At 65.2% G+C, this 17,341-nt stretch overlaps 2 protein-coding genes across 2 annotated transcripts in view; one reads left to right on the top strand and one right to left on the bottom strand.

Moving 5' to 3' along the window:
- The window catches only part of ADISSP (adipose secreted signaling protein), a 12,761-nt gene extending 11,644 nt beyond the window's left edge, over positions 1 to 1,117 (top strand). Inside the window, exon 6 of the mRNA XM_075092300.1 lies at positions 319 to 1,117. Within this exon, the coding sequence (XP_074948401.1) occupies positions 319 to 419 (101 nt within the window). The 3' untranslated portion in view covers positions 420 to 1,117. The remainder of the gene's footprint in view (positions 1 to 318) is intronic.
- Positions 1,048 to 17,341, bottom strand: HSPA12B (heat shock protein family A (Hsp70) member 12B). Its single transcript, XM_075092299.1, has 13 exons — positions 16,986 to 17,341; positions 13,947 to 14,008; positions 11,094 to 11,194; positions 9,586 to 9,710; positions 8,975 to 9,161; positions 8,410 to 8,514; positions 8,111 to 8,227; positions 7,417 to 7,588; positions 5,419 to 5,505; positions 4,730 to 4,834; positions 3,241 to 3,499; positions 2,943 to 3,046; positions 1,048 to 2,761 (listed from the first exon to the last, which is right to left on the bottom strand). Exons 2-13 carry the CDS (start codon positions 13,987 to 13,989, stop codon positions 2,118 to 2,120), a joined length of 2,049 nt encoding a protein of 682 aa, XP_074948400.1. The 5' UTR covers positions 13,990 to 14,008; positions 16,986 to 17,341; the 3' UTR covers positions 1,048 to 2,117.

The raw sequence follows: 17,341 nt of genomic DNA, 5'->3' as shown, positions 1-17,341 counted from the left end.
TCCATGCACGCCCCGTGCACAGCAGCACCCGAGCCTTGGCTCGCCGGGGGCTGAGCACCGTCCCCGCGCAGCACCCCGAGGGCAGCGACCGCCACGGTGACCTGGGGACAGGGTGCAGCGTCCCTCTGTCTCCCAGCCCCTCTGGGTGCTGGCATCCCTTGCGTGGGGACCACGGGAGGGGGGACAAGCACCTGCGAGCCTGAAAACTCCCCAAAAGGGCTCTCAAAAGAGAGGCGAGCCCCCGCAGGCCAGCCTGAGGCCACAGGTGGCTGCAGCCCAGCTCTGTCCCTGACCCCGCTGTCCCCTCCTGTCCCGCAGACCGGCACCACGGCACGCCGATGCTCCTGGACGGAGTGCGCTGCATCGGCGCGGAGCTGGAGTACGACTCGGAGCAGAGCGACTGGCACGGCTTTGACTAGCCCCCCCTGCCCTCCCGACACCTGCGTGGCTCCCAAGGACGAAGCGCAAATTTAAAAAACAGAAGAAACCAACCCAAACCCCACCTCCGACCCGGGGGCTGTGGCTCTGCGGCCGCCATGGAGCTGGGGGTGAGCTGCTGCCTCCCCCTCCCCGCTATCGCCACTGGAGCGCACTCGCCCTCCCTGCTGTGGGCTTGGGGGTCCCCAAAGCGCAGGAGGGGGTTCCCAAATGCCGGAGGTATCTGCCTGGAGCCTCGGGCAGGGATCCCGCTCGCCACCTCCAGCTGCTGCTGCTGCTTTCCCTCGCTTTTCTCCCTGTCCTCCCCTCCCCAGGAGAGGCGGCCTTTGGGGACGGCGGAGCCCCAGCTGAGCCCCCCGCGGGGTGAAATTGTGCCTCCTGGGATTTGGAGCTGAGCTGGGCCATGGGCTGGGGCAGGATCCGGCCACGAGGCTGGGAAACCAGGTCCCCAGTGGCTCCGGAGCTGGTGCCAGTGCCCGTGTCCCCATGGCTGTGCCCATCCACCTCCTCGTGCTGCAGCCGTCGCCTTAGTCTCCTTCCATTTTCCCTTTTTTTCCTTTTTTTTTTTTTCCTGGTAAGACCCGTGGTACAAGGACCAGGAGAAGTGGCTCAGTTTTGAAAGCAACAGGAGGCTTTATGTGCCTATATATATATATAAATATATAGATATATATACACACGTCTGTGTGTATGTGTGGGGTTTTTTAAGTACAAAAAATCTATAGAGGTAAATAATAAAACTTCAGCTGAGAAGGGGCTGGAGCTCAGATTGCCCCCGTTCAACCCCCTGCCCCCCCCCGGAGCTTTTGTAGCTGGCGGCTGCAGCCTGATAAAAACCCACAGAGGAGAGTGGGGGGGCCGGAGCACCCCGGGGGGGGCCGGGGGGGGCAGGTACGAGGCCAGCCCTTCCCCACAGCACTGAGCTATTTCAGGGGCCGGCACGGCCCAGGGGTGTCACGTCCATGTATTTGCGCACCCTGGGGGGCTGCGTGAGCCTGTCCCTGCGGCCACGGATAAACCCGCCCCTTCGGGGTGAGGGGCTTTGTGCTGCAAGGTGCCCCCACCTCCAGTTAAAAGGGGGTGAGGGTGGGCTATTGTCCCCCTTCTGTGCTGCTGTCCCCGTCCTCGCCGGGCTGCGCTGGCCACGTCAAGCTCTGCCGCTCGGGGGACGCCGGCTGCGAGGGCGACGTGCAATATGTGTAAAAAATAGAAATGTGGGTTTACAGACGGCGTGTGTGTTGGTATTCTCGGGAGCTGGGGATGCTGCGGGCTCCGGTGGGCGCCTTGCCCATACTTGGGGGTCATCCTGAGCCCCCCAGCCCCCCCCCCCCCCACTCGGCCAGGCAGCGCTGCCCCGGTCCCACTCAGCGATGCCGGGGGGAGCATCGGACCCTGACCCATTTCTGTGGGAGATGTGGGGCCCCGGTGCAGCGCTGCCCGGCGGCACTTGGGGAGCATCTTTGGGGTGTCCCATGAGAAGCAGGGGGCCACCAGCATGGTTGCAGCGGGGTCCAGTGGCAGCCTCGCTCCTTGTTCCCTCTGCCCTGCTCCTCGCACCCATGGGGGTCCTGCAGGGCCGGTGCCCAAAGTGGGTACTGGTGGGGGGGTCTGGGGTGGGCAGCAGGTCCCCGGGGTCCCCATTCCCCCCCCCGCAGAGCCTCGTGGAGTGGGGAGGATGCTCAGTTGGAGAGAAAATCAATGGTGGCTCGGACCGTCTTGGAGGTGTGGATGTCCATGGCCGTGACCTTGATCTCCGTGTCCCCGAACTGCATGCTGGTGCGGATCTCGCGGCGGCCGCGGGCCGGGCTGCCGGCGTCGCCCAGCGCCTCCAGCTCGAGGCTGATGGTGCCGCACTTGCGCACGCCGGGGTCGGTGATGTAGACCACGTCGTCGGTGGCGCAGCAGTAGATGTTGATGATGGTTTTGCGCTGGCCCGGCCGGGCCGGGCAGTAGCTGCGCTGGACCACTTCCCCCAGCGCCACGGACTGGTCCACGGAGACAAACTTCTCAAAGATGTCGGTGCACCAGTTCTTGCCCTCCTTCACCAACAGCTTCTCCCGCGGGTGCTTCCCCTCCACGAACTTGTTGAGCACCCCCACGCCGTAGGTCAGGGGGGAGCGGCGGACGCGGACGATGGTGGGGTCGAGGCCGAAGAGCACGGCTCCTTTGAGGATGGTCAACCCCACGTCTTGGGGGATGATGACGCGACAGGTGGGGCCGAAGGCCGCCTGGACGGCGTGCTGCAGCATGGCCGACTCCGCGAAGCCCCCCACCAAGAACAGGAACTTGATGCCTTGGACCTCTGGCTTCTTCAGGAGGTCGTCTGGGGAGGGAGAGGGGGGCGTTGGGCAGGGTTGGGGGGGGGCTGCCCATCATCCTCAACCCCTGCCCCAGCGAGGGTGGGCAGCAGGCGTGGCTCGGGGTGCCACGGCCCAGGGGAGAGGGAATCCTCCCCTTGCAAATGGGGGTCAGGGGCTCCGGCAGCTCCCACCCCCAGGACCTACCGATGTGTTTGATGATCTGGCTGATGGTGGGCTGGAAGAGCTCGCTCATGGCCTCCGAGGACATCCGCAGCATCCCTTGGGACGACCACTTCACAAAGTTGACGCTGGGGATGGAGAGAGGGTCCGGGGCTGCCCCTCGCCAAAGGCTCCCCCTACACTGGTCCTCCCCTGGGGACCCCTGCAGAGCATCCCACCTGCCTGTGCCCTCTCCCCCGCCCCAATTTAGGTCCCTCCAGGGCCACGTCCCCCGCCGGGGTCCCCAAGCCCTGTTAAGCCCCCCCCCAATCTGGGGTCTCACTTGCTCTTCTTGAGGGCCGTCTCCACATTCTGGCCCCGGTGCTTGCGGTAGAAGTCGATGAAGGAGAAGGGCAGGGAGATGTTGAGGGGGCTGGCGCGGGAGGGGGCTGCCGCCCGCTTGCGGGCCTCGAAGGCAATGGTCAGGTCCACCCAGGCAGCGGGGCGCTTGGCTTTGAAGGTGGCGATGAAATCCTCCCCAAAAATGTGGCACAGCAGCTTCTCAAAGGCCAGGTCCACCCCCACGGCCCCGTAGGGACCCCCTGAGGAGCGGGGAGTGGGTCAGGCAGCATCCTCATGGCACACACCCCCTCATCACCATGTCCCCAGACCCTCCCCAGCATCACTGAGCAAAGGCTGGGGCACTTTCTGTGCAAGACTGTGGCCCCCAGCCCCGCTGCAGCCCTTCTGCGGGGGGATCAGGGTGGGGGGACATGGAGGGGAGCCCCCTGCCCAGGGCTGGACCGGGGACAGGGACAGATCCTGCACTGGCAGCGTGGCGTGGAAGTGTCCTCCAGGAGCAGGGAGAGGGAGTTTTGCAGGGACAGTGGTTCCCTGACCCAAAGGGGACCCTGTTGGGGGTCCCTGCGTGATGTTTTGGGGGGTCTCAGTGCCCCCCTCCATGGCATGCCTCTGCCAGGCAGTGCCAGGGCTTTCCATCCCTGTGCCGGTGGCTCTCACTCATGAGCCGCTATTTGGGGGTGCCTGACCATCATGTCCCAGAATCTCACCCCCCAGGACGGGCTGAGGCTGGGGGCTTCGTGTGCCCCCCTGGAGCAGGGTGGGAAGCCTGTGAGCATGGGCCAGGACACGTCCCACAGCCCAGGACACATCACGGCCCTGAGTCACCTGCGGGCCCGGGTGGCACTGGGGACCGCGGTCCGCAGCACGCAGGGATGCTGGTGGGGTCTCATGTCCCCACACCAGGGGGTCCTGAGCCTCGGCTTCTGCCCCTGTCCCACCTGCAGCCACCCCGGTGCCCCTGGCCCGTGCTGCACCCCCACCATCTCCCACCCACATCCCTGTCCAGCTGGCACCCCCCAACCCAGCACCCCTGTACCCCCAACCCCCAGCCAGCACCTCCATCCCACCTGAGCCACCCCCAGCCCAACACCCCCGTCCCACCTGAGCCCCCAGCCCAGGACTCCTGTTCCCCCTGAGCCTCCCAAGCCCATCACCCCCATCCCACCTGAGCCCCCCAAGCCCAGGGCTCTTGTTCCCCCTGAGCCCGCCCAGCCCAACTCCCCTCTCCCACTTTGTCCCCACCAACCCAGCACCCCTGTCCCACCTGAGACCCCATCCCAGCGACACCCCCAGCCCATCACCCCCCGCCTTTGCCCCCCCAGCCCCTGCCCTACTCCTTGCTGACACCAGGGGGTGCCACAGACCCAGCCACGACCTCGCAGGGGACAGGGAGGGGGACCCCGGCCCGGGGCGGGGTGTGTGTCACTGGGGGTGAGGGGCGCAGGATGGGTCTGGGGGCCGCAGCCCACCTGAGGCTTTGTACAGCTCCTTCAGCGTCCCCTGCGGCTTCTCGATCTGGTGCACGGTGAGGTCCACCGTGCCACCGCCGCAGTCCGCCACGATGTAGCGGTCACCTGTGGGCAAGGACAGCGGCCGAGTCGGGGTCCCGGGTCCCCCCCAGCCGCTGCGGGGTCTCCCCAGGCCCCCTGGCACCGCGCTGGGGATGATCCCCTGGGACCCCCATCCCGTGGGCTCAGAGCAGCCGCCGGGACACGGCCCCAGCGCTTTCCTCAGGGAAAAAATGCAGCTTTAACCAAAATATGGGGGGTTTTGGATTTTTTTTTTTCCCCCCACCCAAAGAAGAGCTGAAGACGTTTTGGAGGGGGGTGTTGTGGCGTTTGCGTGGGACGAACCAGATGAGGGACAGAAGGTGACGGATGGACGCTGCCATCACCAGCATCGTCTGGGGGGGTCAAGGCCAAGCGACAGGCTGGAGCCGTGTCACCCCCACGGCAGGACCCTTCCCTGGTGCTGGCAGGGCCACGCTTGGGCTCTCCGGGGGGCTCTGCCACGGAGGGGACCCCAGCCCCCGATCCGCTCACCCAGGGTGACCCCAGGGGCCAGGCAGCACTGGTGGGGACTCCTGCATGTGTGTGTGTCCCCCTCCAGTGAATCCAGGGGTCTGCTTGGGGGACACACTGCCTGTCACCCCTCCTACCTGCCTGCATTTCCGACCAGAGCTCCCCCACTCCCGACTCCACCAGGAAGGTGCGGCTGTGGCGGGACCGTCGGAGCTGCTCTCGGGCTGTGGGACAGAGCGGAGGGGCCAGAGTCAGGCTGGGGGGCACCGGTCCGGGAGCATCCCCAGGATCCCCCCTCAGTGGGTGGGGAATGCTGTGGGGGGCTGCTGGGGCTGCACTGGGAACACTGGTCACCCACTGCCCTCCAGCTGGGACACCCGATGCGGTCCCAGCTCCGCTGTGGTGGAGCTGGTCCAGCCATCCTGCTGCTCTGCCTGGGACCCCACGAGATCCCACCCTACTGCCTCCCGTGCCCTGGGCCCAGGGGCGTCCCTGGGCGATGCTGCCTTTTCCCCTGCTCTCCCCAGCCCGGGTGGGGTTTCCTCTGCTCCCCCTGACCCCGAGCAGGGGACATCAAAGCAGCCCGGAAGGGCAGGGAGCTGTTTGGAGAAGGTGGGGTTATCCCAGCCTATTTTTGGCACGCCGAGATGGACGCGGCCCACTAACTTCATTAGTTTCAGCCGTGGGATGCAGCTCAGCTCGAACCCCTCTGTAAATCTGGATGCGACACCAGCTCTCTGGCCAACACGAGACAAGGGCTGCAGACACCGGCGGGTCCCAGCTCCGGGGCTTGGTCCCGGCTGCGCAAACTGGTTCTGCCCCGGCAAAGCCTCGGCTCTGCAGCCGGAGCTGAGGGGACCCCCAGGCTCCCATGCATGGGGGGAGCATCCCCACAGGCAGCTCGGCAGAGGGTCTCGGCTGGCCCTGGAGCCTCTCCCTGTTCCCGGGGTTACAGCGTCGAGTGGGGAGGTGGGTGTGGGGTTGGGAAGCCCGAGGGCTTGGTGCGCATGGAGGGGCCAGGGGCCGGGGCCAAGTGGAGCTGCTGGGAGGAACCCAGGGCGGCTCCGGCTGAGCCAGCAGAAATGGTTCTGGCTGGGAATGTGGGGAGAGGGAAGGGGAGAGGCGGCCCCAGGATGTGGGGTGGTGCGGGGAGAGGTCAAGGGCGGGTTGGGCAGACGAAAGGGGCCACGGCCATGGGGGATGCACGGCTTGGATGCTTCCTGGGAAAGCAGCCATCGCCTGCCCTGGATCTGAGGGCTTGGGAAAGGGGGAATGGGGGGGACAAAGGGGGGAGTGGGGCTCCCCCGGAGTGCAGGGAGGGAAGCAGCCACGGCCTCCCACTGACACCCTTGGCATGGTGCCCCGCTCCTCTCTGCCTCAGTTTCCCCATCACTAGAAGATGCCGTGGGCTGGGGGTCCCTGTGGTGGGGGGTCCAGCCCTGCCCTCCCCTCACGCACCAGTGCTGTGCAGAAACCCAAACGGCTTTTGCCAGAATCGGTCTCGTTTGCTAAAATACCAGAGGAGGGAAAATTATAGGGAAAGGGACAGGAAAGTGGCAAAGAGCCGGGAGCGGAGGAGGATGGGGAGGGAGTCAGCCCCTGGCAAGGGGCCACAGTGCCTGTGCTGGACCCACGAGGGGCACATGGGGGGGTCTCTGGAGGGAAACACCCACGCTGGAGGGCCCGGGGGGGAATCCCCTGTACCCCCTGCTCGTGGGGGCCGGGAGGGCTGCAGGTAGAGCCCAGCCTGGGAAGCAGCAGCAGCAGCGCCCCAATAAAAGCCCCCCACACTAATCACTCCTTCAGCAGCTGTGGGTTTGCTCTGTAACTAAAGCCCAGCGAGAGGCACGTGCTGGGACCATAATTCAACGCAGCTCCGTGCCAGGGCTGGCGGGGACCTGCTGGGGTGACCAACCCCGTGGGAGCGGATCCCTTGGGTAGGGGCTGCTCCCAGAGCCCCTCCGCTCCCCAGGCAGGGCCTGGACCTCAAACCCCTTCCCCAGCTGTGGCTGCTGACGGACCCTCAACCCCTGGCTTGCGGGGCCGGATCCCTGCCTGCTCCATCTCCTGCTATCCCAGCCCTCGAACCTGCCAGGACCCTCCCCGGCAGCTCCCGCTCCCCTGCGGCCGCTCACCCTGCCGAAAGCTGGAGTCGATGGAGTGGTCCGGTGCCAGCCCGTTGGCCGGGGGTTTGCAGCTCAGGTCGATCAGCTGGTGGAGGCGAAGTTTCCTGCAATAAATGGAGGCGGCTTCGGGTTCCAGCGCGATCAGCAGCTGCTCTGGATTCTCCGGGGACACCAGACCGGCCTGTGGGGAGGACGGGCCGTCAGGGCAGAGAAGGTGCCGGTGCACCAGGGCATCCCTCCTCGCCACGGCCTCGTGGCTGTGCTCCGGCAGGGCTTTCCCACCCCTCGCCTTCGTGCATCGCTCCTGCCTGTATAGGTACTACACGTTGCACAGCAATCCTATGTGTTACAGCTGTGCACCCCAGTGCTGTAGGGGTGGGTTAGCTCCCGCCCATCCCAGGGACGCAGCGGCAGCACCGAGCGCCCAGGGGACACCCCCATCCCTGGGGGAGCATGTCTCCATCCCAAGCCCCCCACCACCACTGCACACAGAGCTCCAAAATCCTCCCACGCCAAGGATTCAACGCCGACAGCAGGTTTCAAAGCCAGCCCATGCCCAACAGCAAGATCCCAGCTCTTATTCCTTGGGCTACCAGGACATGGCAGAGACCCTTCGTTACAGCACCCAGAGGTACCCCCGGGAGAGCACAGCCTCCTGCTGGGGTCACGGCAGGGAAGACCCCCCCCCCGGGGGTCCCCTCACCTTGTAGGCAGCCTCCCGCATGAACTGCTTGGCTGGCTGCTTCCAGATGGCGGGCACGGTGATCACCCAGCGGATGGCATCTCTCTCCGGCAGAGATGGGCACTGGTCCCTCAGCTCCTGCCGGGCGAGAAGCAGCGGGTGACCCCCCACCCCGGGCTGGAGCATCGGGGCTCACGGTGAAGGGTGAGAAAGTGACACATGGAGAGGACGACATGCAGGACCTGTACTGCGTTTGGGGAGGGGGAGGAGGGCTGCGTGGTGGTGCCCGGAGATCCGGCTCGGGTACCGGCATGCCCTACCTGCACGGCGTGCTGCTTGAAGAAGCGGAGTGCGTGGGCAAACACCTCCAGCGCTTGCATTTTCTTCCCGTTGACAGCTTCCAGTTCAGTTTTCATGGTGAGGTCCTGCCAGGGAGAGCAGCAACAGCAATCAGATGATGCAGGGTGCTGGGACGTGGCCGGCATCCCATCCCGGCTCTGTCGGCGAGCCTCGGGCAGGGTGCTCGTCCCCGCTGTGCCAGACCGACCTTCTGGGGCACAGGCACTCGAGGCACTGCTCGGCAGCCACATGCGCCTGCCCTGAAGCAGCTCAGATTGGGGGCAGCCAAAAATTCACCCCTCTGCAGAGGGCTAAAGCATTGCTATGTGGAAGCAAACGGGGGTGTGCTCGGCCGGGATGCTGGTGATCACAAGTTTTGCTTGTAGCCCCTCTCCAGCCCTCCCGGATTTCTGCTCCCCCGATGAACCCCTCTCTTTGCTTTCTGCAAAGTGGGATAAATCCCTGGGGCCAGCTCAGCTCACGTCCAGCCCGGCCAGCGTCCCCCACAGGTCCCCTGGGGAGGGGGGGACGGGAGCAGGGACTTACACTGGTGCTGTGAATCTTCATCTTAAACTTCTCGAAGTAGAGCCAGTCGCGGGCTTCCTCGGGGTCCAGGTCGTGGTAGTAGTCCCTGGCGCTGTAGCCGAAGCTGTGGAAGATGCCCTCCGGCGTCAGCAGGAGGCTGGTGGGGGTCTTCTGGTTGGCCACCCCCGGGTCCCCTCCTTCCCATTTCCTGCAAACAGGAGCCGGCAGCAGCCCGTGAGCCTCAAGGCCGGAGAACGGGTCTTGCCCCATTATCATTTATTTATGTGGGCACAACCTCAGGCACCTTAAGGAGGGAGAAAGAAGGAACCGACATCCCTGGGAAGCCTTTTCTCCCTGTGCAGCCCCTGCAAAGCTCCTCTGCACCCACGCAGGTCGTTATAACGGAGCGCTAACGAAGAGATGCTCTCACCCCATCCTCCCGCTCGGCGCGAGACCCATTTCACAGGCTCCTTCCACCCACCGCCACCCATCCCTCACCCGTGACGGTGCCGGTGTTCGTTGCCCAGCCCGGCTCCGTCCCTGCCTCCCAGCAAGCCCACTTCCAGCCGCTTTGGGCAAGAAGTCCTTTAACAGCCCTGGGAGCAGCCATCAGGCCTCCGGCTGCTCCTCACCTCATCATGTGGATGGCCTCGGGGTCGCTGGAGAAGCTGAAGGCGTAGCCGCTGGACGTGGTGCCGAAGTCGATGGCCACCACCACGGCGAAGGAGGCGGTTTGCTGGGAGCGAGCCTCGCTCCTCTGAAACACAAGGGCAGCCGTTAGGGACGGGCTCTGTCCCGGGGTGAGCATCGAAGCAGGGCTGGCTGCTTTGGGAAAAGGGGTAAAAACCCCCAAAAAACGTAAAGGGGTTAATTTTTCCTGTATCAGGCCTGCGGCTGGGGCAGGAGATGCAATGCTGCTTCCTCTGTGGTGACGCTGCCAACACGGGCCAATTCATAAAATCATGGAATCATTAAGGTTGGAAAAGACCTCTGGGATCATCAAGTCCAACCCCCAACCCAACACCACCCTGCCTCCATAGAATTATTAAGTTTGGAAAGGACCTCCAGTTCTTCCTCCTACACAGCTCCAAATCACTGAGAAGAGGGGCTGCCTGGCTCTGGGGGGTCCCTGCGACACTTCCCGAAGACGGGCTCATGGGACCAGGGGACTTGGGGCAGCCCCGGAGGGGGATGGGTGCCTGCAGCCCCTGCCCACGAGCTGCTGGAGCGGTGGTGGGGTCTCCATTTCTTCCCAGGTTGGGGTGGTGCTGAGCCCACCGCACTTGAACCCCGGCAAATTTTAGCTGCAATTTGCCCAAAACCTTCCCTGCTCCTGATCTCGGTCCAAGGGACCTCGTCCCAGGTGCCCCCGTGGGTCGCCCCACCGAAACGCTTCCTGGCTCAGGTGCTGCAGCGGGTTCCACCGCTGCCTCCTACAGCCGATGCTTTCCCGGTTGGGCCTTTGGGTCCCCGTCCCTCGTCTCCTGGCCGGCCCCCGCGACGGCACACAGAGGCGGCGGGGAGCGGCGGTGCCGAAGGAGCCGCGAAGACGCGGCGAGCCCCGTGCCCGTGCCCCCTCCCCGCGCTGCCGCCGCCTCCCAGTGCCGGGCAGACGCGGAAAGCTAAAAGCCCTCATTAACTTTTAACGTATCCAGATTTGATAAGTGCAGGCATTAGCTCGGCATGAAAAAAGCCGGCGATTAGCATGGGTGAAGTGGTTGTCTCAGAAATGTGCATGTTTAGGGAGCTGCAAGGACAGCGAGCGCCGGGGAGGATCCGGCTCCGGCACGCTGCCCGCCGGCGCCCTTCCACACCGGGCAGTCCCCTGGGACATTCAGGTAGGAGCAAGCTGAGGCCAGGAGTTTTGCAAAGAGTTAAACTGATGCTGGTGTTTCCTCCGGCTCCTCTCCTGCCTCCTGTTATCCTCCTGTGCTGGAAAAAAACCCCACAGTCCCATAAATCCCACAGCAAGGGCGGATTTGGGCCCTGGCGATAGACTGACCCATCCTTCGGCTGATACCGGGGTGCGCGGGGGGGATGGCAACCGGCGGGGGGTGACCACCGATCACTGATGGATTGGAGGGGACAACATGGGGGAGACGGAGCCCGGCAGCCCCAGGGGACCCCAAAACTGCCTTACCGGTGACTGGGAGGGCGTCAGCGGGGCGATGCTGCAGCTGTCGTGGGGCGTCCCTGGGGAGCCGGGAGGGGACGGCGTGGGGCACCGCTCGCCGTTGGCACCTGGGGACACAGCACGGTGAGGCTGGGGTGTGAATGGGCCCCGGCCCCTGCGCAAGACCCTTCCCCGAGGTGAGGGCATCACGGGGCGTCCCAGCGACGACGCAGCCGGTGACGGGTGCGGGTTTGGCAGCGGAGGGGTCAGAGTCGCTGCGGGGGCTGCTCCCAGTAGCCTCCACACAGGGCAACTGGGGGCTTGGGGGGCTTCTCACACTTTTTTCAACCATGTGTAAGGAAGGATCTAATCAGCACTGATTAAATCAGCAAATGAGGAATGCCTTGGAGGTGTCATAAGGGGGTGCAGGTACCAGTTGCACCTGGTGTGAGCACTGGCAAGCTCACAGGGATCCCTCCCTCCAGGTGTGGGGCTCACACAGAGGATGGGGAGCTGCCAGGACTGAGGGACCTTCTCCTCTGGGCCTGGGGGACCTCAGCTCCTGCTCAGCAAGAAGGTGGGTTGGGGTGAGTTGGTCATGGTGTTTTAGGGGGGGTTTCAGCTCGCTGGTGTGGGCAGGCTTTGGTGATGAGACATGGGCTCCACGTCTTCTCCATCACTGGAGAGGAACTGGGACACAGAGGAAGAGTCATCCCATCCTGAAGCCGGTATCTAAGCTAAGCCAGGTGAACCTGCAAGCCCAGTTTCTCCCCGTTGACTCTACAGAGACCACTGGTGGTGGCTGCAGACGGAGACCCTTCCCCTGTAGATGAGCAAGCCGAGGGGGGCCGGGACCTGCCTCGCGCATCTGAAGGGGACCAGGGAAGTGGAAGAGCACTGGTCTTGGACTGGCGAAGGAGCAGCCGGGTCTAATTCCTTGCAGCTGACGACAGAAGAGTCAGGACTGAAAACCCGTGACGTGTTTGTAGCAATAAGGGCCGCGGTGGTTCTCCAGAGCTGCCTATTTTTAAACCAAGACGTCCGTCGTGACATAAATGCACGCTAGTTCGGCTTGGCCACGGCTGGCAGGGGCGACTGCAAAGGGCGCCAGGGGCGGTTCTGGGCAAGCAGCTGCAATGCCCGTGTCCGGTGGGAGCGGGGGGAAAGCCTGGGAAGGAGATGCCGGTGAGCTGCCGGGGCACAGCAAATGTCCGCAGCACGAGGCCAGGGAGACACGGCTCCCCGAGGAGGCGAGGGGAGCCCGGCTCAGACCTGCGGCCACGCTGCAGAGCAGCCCGGTCCGGTGGAGACCCGGTAACTCCTGCGTGAGCCCGCGTGGGGAGGTCGGGGGGGCTCGGGGACTGGCACCGCTGCGCGGTCCCCCTTGCTCTGCGGTGCCTGGCCTGGCGGGGCTTTCCTCCTCCTCTTCCTCCTCCTTGAGACATCAGCCAGCTCTGCATCTCCTCCGGGGACTCCCCCCCAGCTCTCCCAACAGCAGAAGCCTTGTCCCGGGGATCCCCGTTAATCCGGGTGTGTCAGCCCGGGCTGGGGGTGCTGCCGAAGCCCCGGTGGGATGCCTGGCCCCCAGCCAGCCAGCACCGGGACGGGGCGAGCCCCGGCGCTGTCCCGCCGTCCCGCGGCGTGGGGTTGCCTGCCGCCTGCGCTCCTCCCGCCACATGGCTCCAATTAGCAGAGGGGATTAATCATCCGCCCTCTGAAAGCACGAGCCGATGGACGGGCTCCAGCTGTTGGTGGGGGGCAGCCGGGAAGGGGATGGTGCAGCTGATGGAGCGGGGCTGCCTTTCCCGAGGGTCCTGGCCGGGTACGGTCGCGCTGGGAAAGGGACGTGGGGGTCCAGGCGGCGGCATCAGGGAGGCCGAGGGACTGTCCACCCCACAGGCTCTGCTGATACCCACGCTTTGGGCTTGAGGCTCCGTGCCGGGATCTGGACTGCGGGAACAGGGATAAGCAGCCACCCACTCCCAGCTGGACTCCGGAGAGGTTTGGGTCTGGAGGAGGCTTTTTGGTCTTTCCTCAGAGAAGCGTGAAACTCCAGCTCTCCCTCTGCCAGAGGGTGACGGCAGCTGGTGTCCGTGTCCAGGCGAACCCACCCCAGCTCCCGCTGCGAAGCCTAGCCGCTGGCACATCGCTCGCCCCGGGCTCGGTGCCGCAGTGTCAGGGACGGTGCTTTGCTGCGCACCCCCGGGAGCAGTGCCGGCGGGCTCCCTGCCGCGACACGGCTCCGGTCCCTTCACACCTGCTCCGTAAGTGCCTTTCGCTGTATCTCGTGTCTGTGCCATGAATATTTGATCCCCGACAAACAGGAACATCCCTCTGGGTGTCTCTGCATGCCGGCAGAGCCCCGCAGCAGGGGGAGGCCGGTGTCCCCTGGTCGTGGGGGAAAGCATCGCCCGGGCTGGGCATGGAGCCGGCAGCTCAGTGGGCTTCGAGGCCAGGGCTCCGGAGACCCAGCCCAGGGCTGGGCACATTTGCGTCGTTCCTGTGGGTCCAGAGCTGGAGTTGGCACTGGGGTCCCAGTGATCTGGACCCTGCAGGGGGTTAATTCTTGCAGTCGCCTCTCTGCTCAGGCTGCTCCCCGGCTTGTGTTTGCAGGGTCAGGTTTCCTCACCGCAGCTGGTTCTGGTTACCCCAGCGCAGGAGCAGCGTGGGGGGCTCCTGTGTGCTGCAGACCTGAGGATGATTGCGGAGGGGATGGACGGCTGGGGGAGCAGTGGGGGGATGCCTGGGTGTGCGGGGAGGCCCGGAGCCTGGTGCTTGCAGAGAGCTTGTCCCTGCGGGCAGGGGGAATGGAGACGGGGACAGGGGTACCCCCCTCCTGCTGCCATCCCTGCTGGCACCCTCCCCTGGGAGCAGCCTTACCCATCCTGAGACTCTGCATCCCGGGCTCCAGGAGCATCGCCATGGCGGCCTCGCCTTCCTGGCTGCAAGAGAAGGAGGAGGGATGATGAGATGAGTGTCCATGTGCCTGGAGGCACCGGCTGCCCCCTCAGCTGTGGGGTGCACAGCATGCCATGGGCTGGGGTGTCCGCAGGCTCCCCTCGTCCTCCTGAGAATTACTGGTTGAGCCCAGGCTCAAGCCCCCCTCAGAGACCCAGCAGGGACAGGGCTGGCTGTGACCCTGCATCCCCTGGGACCCCTTAGGGGCTGCAGGTGGGAGACCCCAAAGCCCAGGGGCTCAGGGTGCAATAGGATGCAGGAGGGTGGGGGGCTCAGCCTGTACCCGCCGCCCTGTGGTTGGGGGCTGTCCTGGTTCAGTGCCCACCCGCTCGGCACCGGCTGGGCGCTGGCACAGCCTCCGTGGGACAGGGGAGCCAGGTTCCTCTCATTAAGCACGTCAGACAGATGTGCATGATACAGATGTGCGTGATACAGATGTGAGCAAATTGCCATTCCAGCAGTGCGGGGCCCATGCTGCAGATATTTAGGCTTGATCAAAGAGAGAAACTGAGGGCAGGTGATCCTTTAGGGTTATTTTCTTAATCGAAGCAGTCACTGCCAAGGGCCGGGCTCCCTGCAGCATGGTGGCGGCACTGGCAGGAGCAGGAACAGCCAAAGGCATCCCTGCCTGTCCTAGGGGATGCGATGCAACGTTGCCCAGCTCCAAAACTGCTTCCCTGGCTAATAAACCATCTTCTGGTTCTCTGCTTCACGCAAGAGCATCCCATCGCCTCCGAGGCTGCCTGCTCTGCACTGGCTGCTTTCATCCTGCAGAGCTGCGGGCTCAGGACAAGGCTTAGCTCGCTGGGGAGAGGTTTTGCTCGAAGCCAAACCCACCCACGCGTGGCCAGCCCGGCGGCCAGACCCTGCTCTTGGCAGCCTCCCGAGAAAACGCCTTGTGCTAAAAATGGCAGGTGTCGAGCCTTTCCCCGGGGCGGGGGGCAATTCTGCTCCGGCCACCCCAGCAGAGGCGGCGGCGAGGGGCTGAGCGAGGGCGAGCTGCGGCCGGTGCAGGCTGCGGGTCAAACCGCAGCTGGGAACGTGGTGCTGGTGGTCCCGGGAGGGCACAGGGGGTCATCTGGCGGGCTGAGGCTCTCGGAGGGGCTTCCCCACCAAAAGTGGGCTTTCCATGAGTTTGTGAGAAGATGCGCTCAGGGGTCGCCCCTCCAGCGCTGGGAATTTGTGTCTCCTCCAGCATAAACCCTGCCCAGGGCTTAGCTTGCATTTTTGGTGTCCGTTTGTCCTGCCTGCAGGTCAGACACCCCTCGTGCTGCTCCGGGGCCAGGTGCGGGGGTAACACCAGCTCTGCCACCCTGGAGTCCAGCCTGGTGCGGCTGTGCAGGGACGTCCTCCGTGTCCCTGTCCCTGGAGCCTGAGCTCCGGGGGAGGCTGCCCGCATCCCGCTGATGAACCTCAGCCCGAGCAGGAGGGAGTAGCGAGGCCCCGGGCTCTGCTGACTCAGTGGTTTCGTTCCCTGCCCCTCTGTGGCCGTGGGATGGTCCAGGCAGTCAGTCCGGAGCCTGTGCAGACCCTCAGGCTCCGAGTAGCTAAAATCCTCCATCTCAGCAAACCAAACTGACAGCAGGTCTTGCCAGGGGGGCTGGCTGACGGCTGCCTTTGTCCCCGAGCTGCCAAGCCCCTGCCTGGGGTCCTGGCGAGGAAGGGGAGTGGGTTCAGCCCACCCTGGCAGCTGGTGGCAGCACACCAAGGAGCTGAGGTGTCCCCGAGGGGCTTCGCCCGGCCGTGCCTCTCCTCGTGCAGCGCTGGAGACCCGGCCTCTGCACCCTGTGCCGGAGAGGCTTTGGGGTACCCAGCGAGCCTTGCACCCCCACAATCCTGGCCGGTGGACACGAATGGATCCCTCCCTTCCCATGCACACGCGTGTGAGCAGAGCACACGCCTGTGTCGAGTGCAGGCGTGCAGAGCCCTTGTGTCCTCCAGTGCCGACCCCATGCGGATCCTGGGCAGCGATCGCTCTGCCTGCACCAGTGGCCCCTTCCAGGGACATGGGCTGAAGCCCCCGGCTCTGGGGGGTCCTGCCGTGCTGCTGGGGAGAGGGTCCCAGCGCCTCCTGGCCCTTGCTCTGGCAGCTTGTGCAGGAGCAGCGTTTTTGAGGACTCTCCACCATTTCCGTCTCTGCAGGGACTCACGGAAACGGGGAAAGGAAACAAGTTTGGGACGGCTTCAGGGCAGCCGCGCTGGACAGGCGGACAGACAGGGCACTGGGACCTCGGCACGGCCTCGCCGAGCGCGGCATGGGGATGCCGCTGGGCACGGTGCCCCCACGGCCTGGGCTGCCCCAGCTTGGGAGGGGGGCTTGGGGCAGCGGCAGGGCTGGGCTCCAGATGTGCAAGGAGCGGGAGGAGGCGTTCGTCCCCACAAACCCCTTGTGCCTCGAGCGAGCACATCTGCAGGGCTGGGGAGCCCCCGAATCCTCCAGGCAAAGCTGTTGGGTTTCCATGGCCGTTTGTGGGAGTCCTCCTCTTCCCACTGCCATCGCTCGGCCACGGCTGGGACACGGGAGCCGGCGGGATGTCCCTGGCATGGCGTGCCCGGCGTGGGGTGCCGTGGCACTTGCAGCCCCTGCATGGTGCTGGCACATCGCGGCACTGTCCCTGTGGTTCATGGGGGTATCCCTGCCGGTCACAACAGTGTCCCCCCAGGACAGGGAGTGCAGGGGATGGGGTCCACGGAGGCACAGGAGTGGCTCAGTGCAGCAGTCCTCACTCCCACCTGTGCCCACATCCTCGCTGGGGAGAGGCCCCCAGAGTCCTCACCCCCCTCCCCCCCAGAGTGCCACTGTGCTTGCTCACCAGTGCCCCCAAACTGGGGAGAGACCCCAGAAGTCCCGGCCAGCCCTGGCCAAGGGAAGAGCTGGGTGATGTCGGGTCCCCACTGTCCCTGTGCCTTGGGCAGCGCTTCTGCTGGTCCCAGCTCCCATGAAGCCCCACAGCCACTTACCTGTGTTTGGGGGGACAGGTTGGGGACCCCTCGGTCCAGCCACCGCCTTCTTGCTCCAGCTGTGCTGGCTCCCTCCGCCACCGGCGATGCCCTCCTGCCCGCGGCTGCCGGCGATGCCCAGCGGCTCCGGCCCCTGCTTGCCCACGCAGCCAGCCCTGCCGTGCAGCCCCCTGCTCTCCGGCTTCCTCTGGCTTCCCCGAGCGCCTTCCTCCCACTCCCGGCCGGCGCCCAGCCCAGCCAGTGCCTCAAATTGCAATTCCAGCTGCAGATGTGGGAGCGGGAGGAGGAGGCAGGGCCAGCGCCGCCGGGAGTGAAACCTAAACTCCCTGCTTGGCCCCGGGCTCGCCGCAGCCTCC

The sequence above is a fragment of the Phalacrocorax aristotelis genome, chromosome 4, assembly GCF_949628215.1.
Source record: "Phalacrocorax aristotelis chromosome 4, bGulAri2.1, whole genome shotgun sequence".
In the NCBI taxonomy this organism is placed as follows: domain Eukaryota; kingdom Metazoa; phylum Chordata; class Aves; order Suliformes; family Phalacrocoracidae; genus Phalacrocorax; species Phalacrocorax aristotelis.
This window is presented reverse-complemented; position numbering and strand designations above follow the sequence as displayed.

What these genes read in the sequence shown, in the direction of transcription:
- HSPA12B (XM_075092299.1), bottom strand. Translation starts at nt 13,989, where the DNA reads ATGGCGATGCTCCTGGAGCCCGGGATGCAGAGTCTCAGGATGG. An exon ending in GAGGCCATCCACATGATGAG is followed by an intron (nt 9,162 to 9,585) that starts GTGAGGAGCAGC and finishes TCCTGTTTGCAG; the next exon opens with GAAATGGGAAGGAGGGGACC. An exon ending in GGAGCTGTACAAAGCCTCAG is followed by an intron (nt 3,500 to 4,729) that starts GTGGGCTGCGGC and finishes CCCGCTCCTCAG; the next exon opens with GGGGTCCCTACGGGGCCGTG.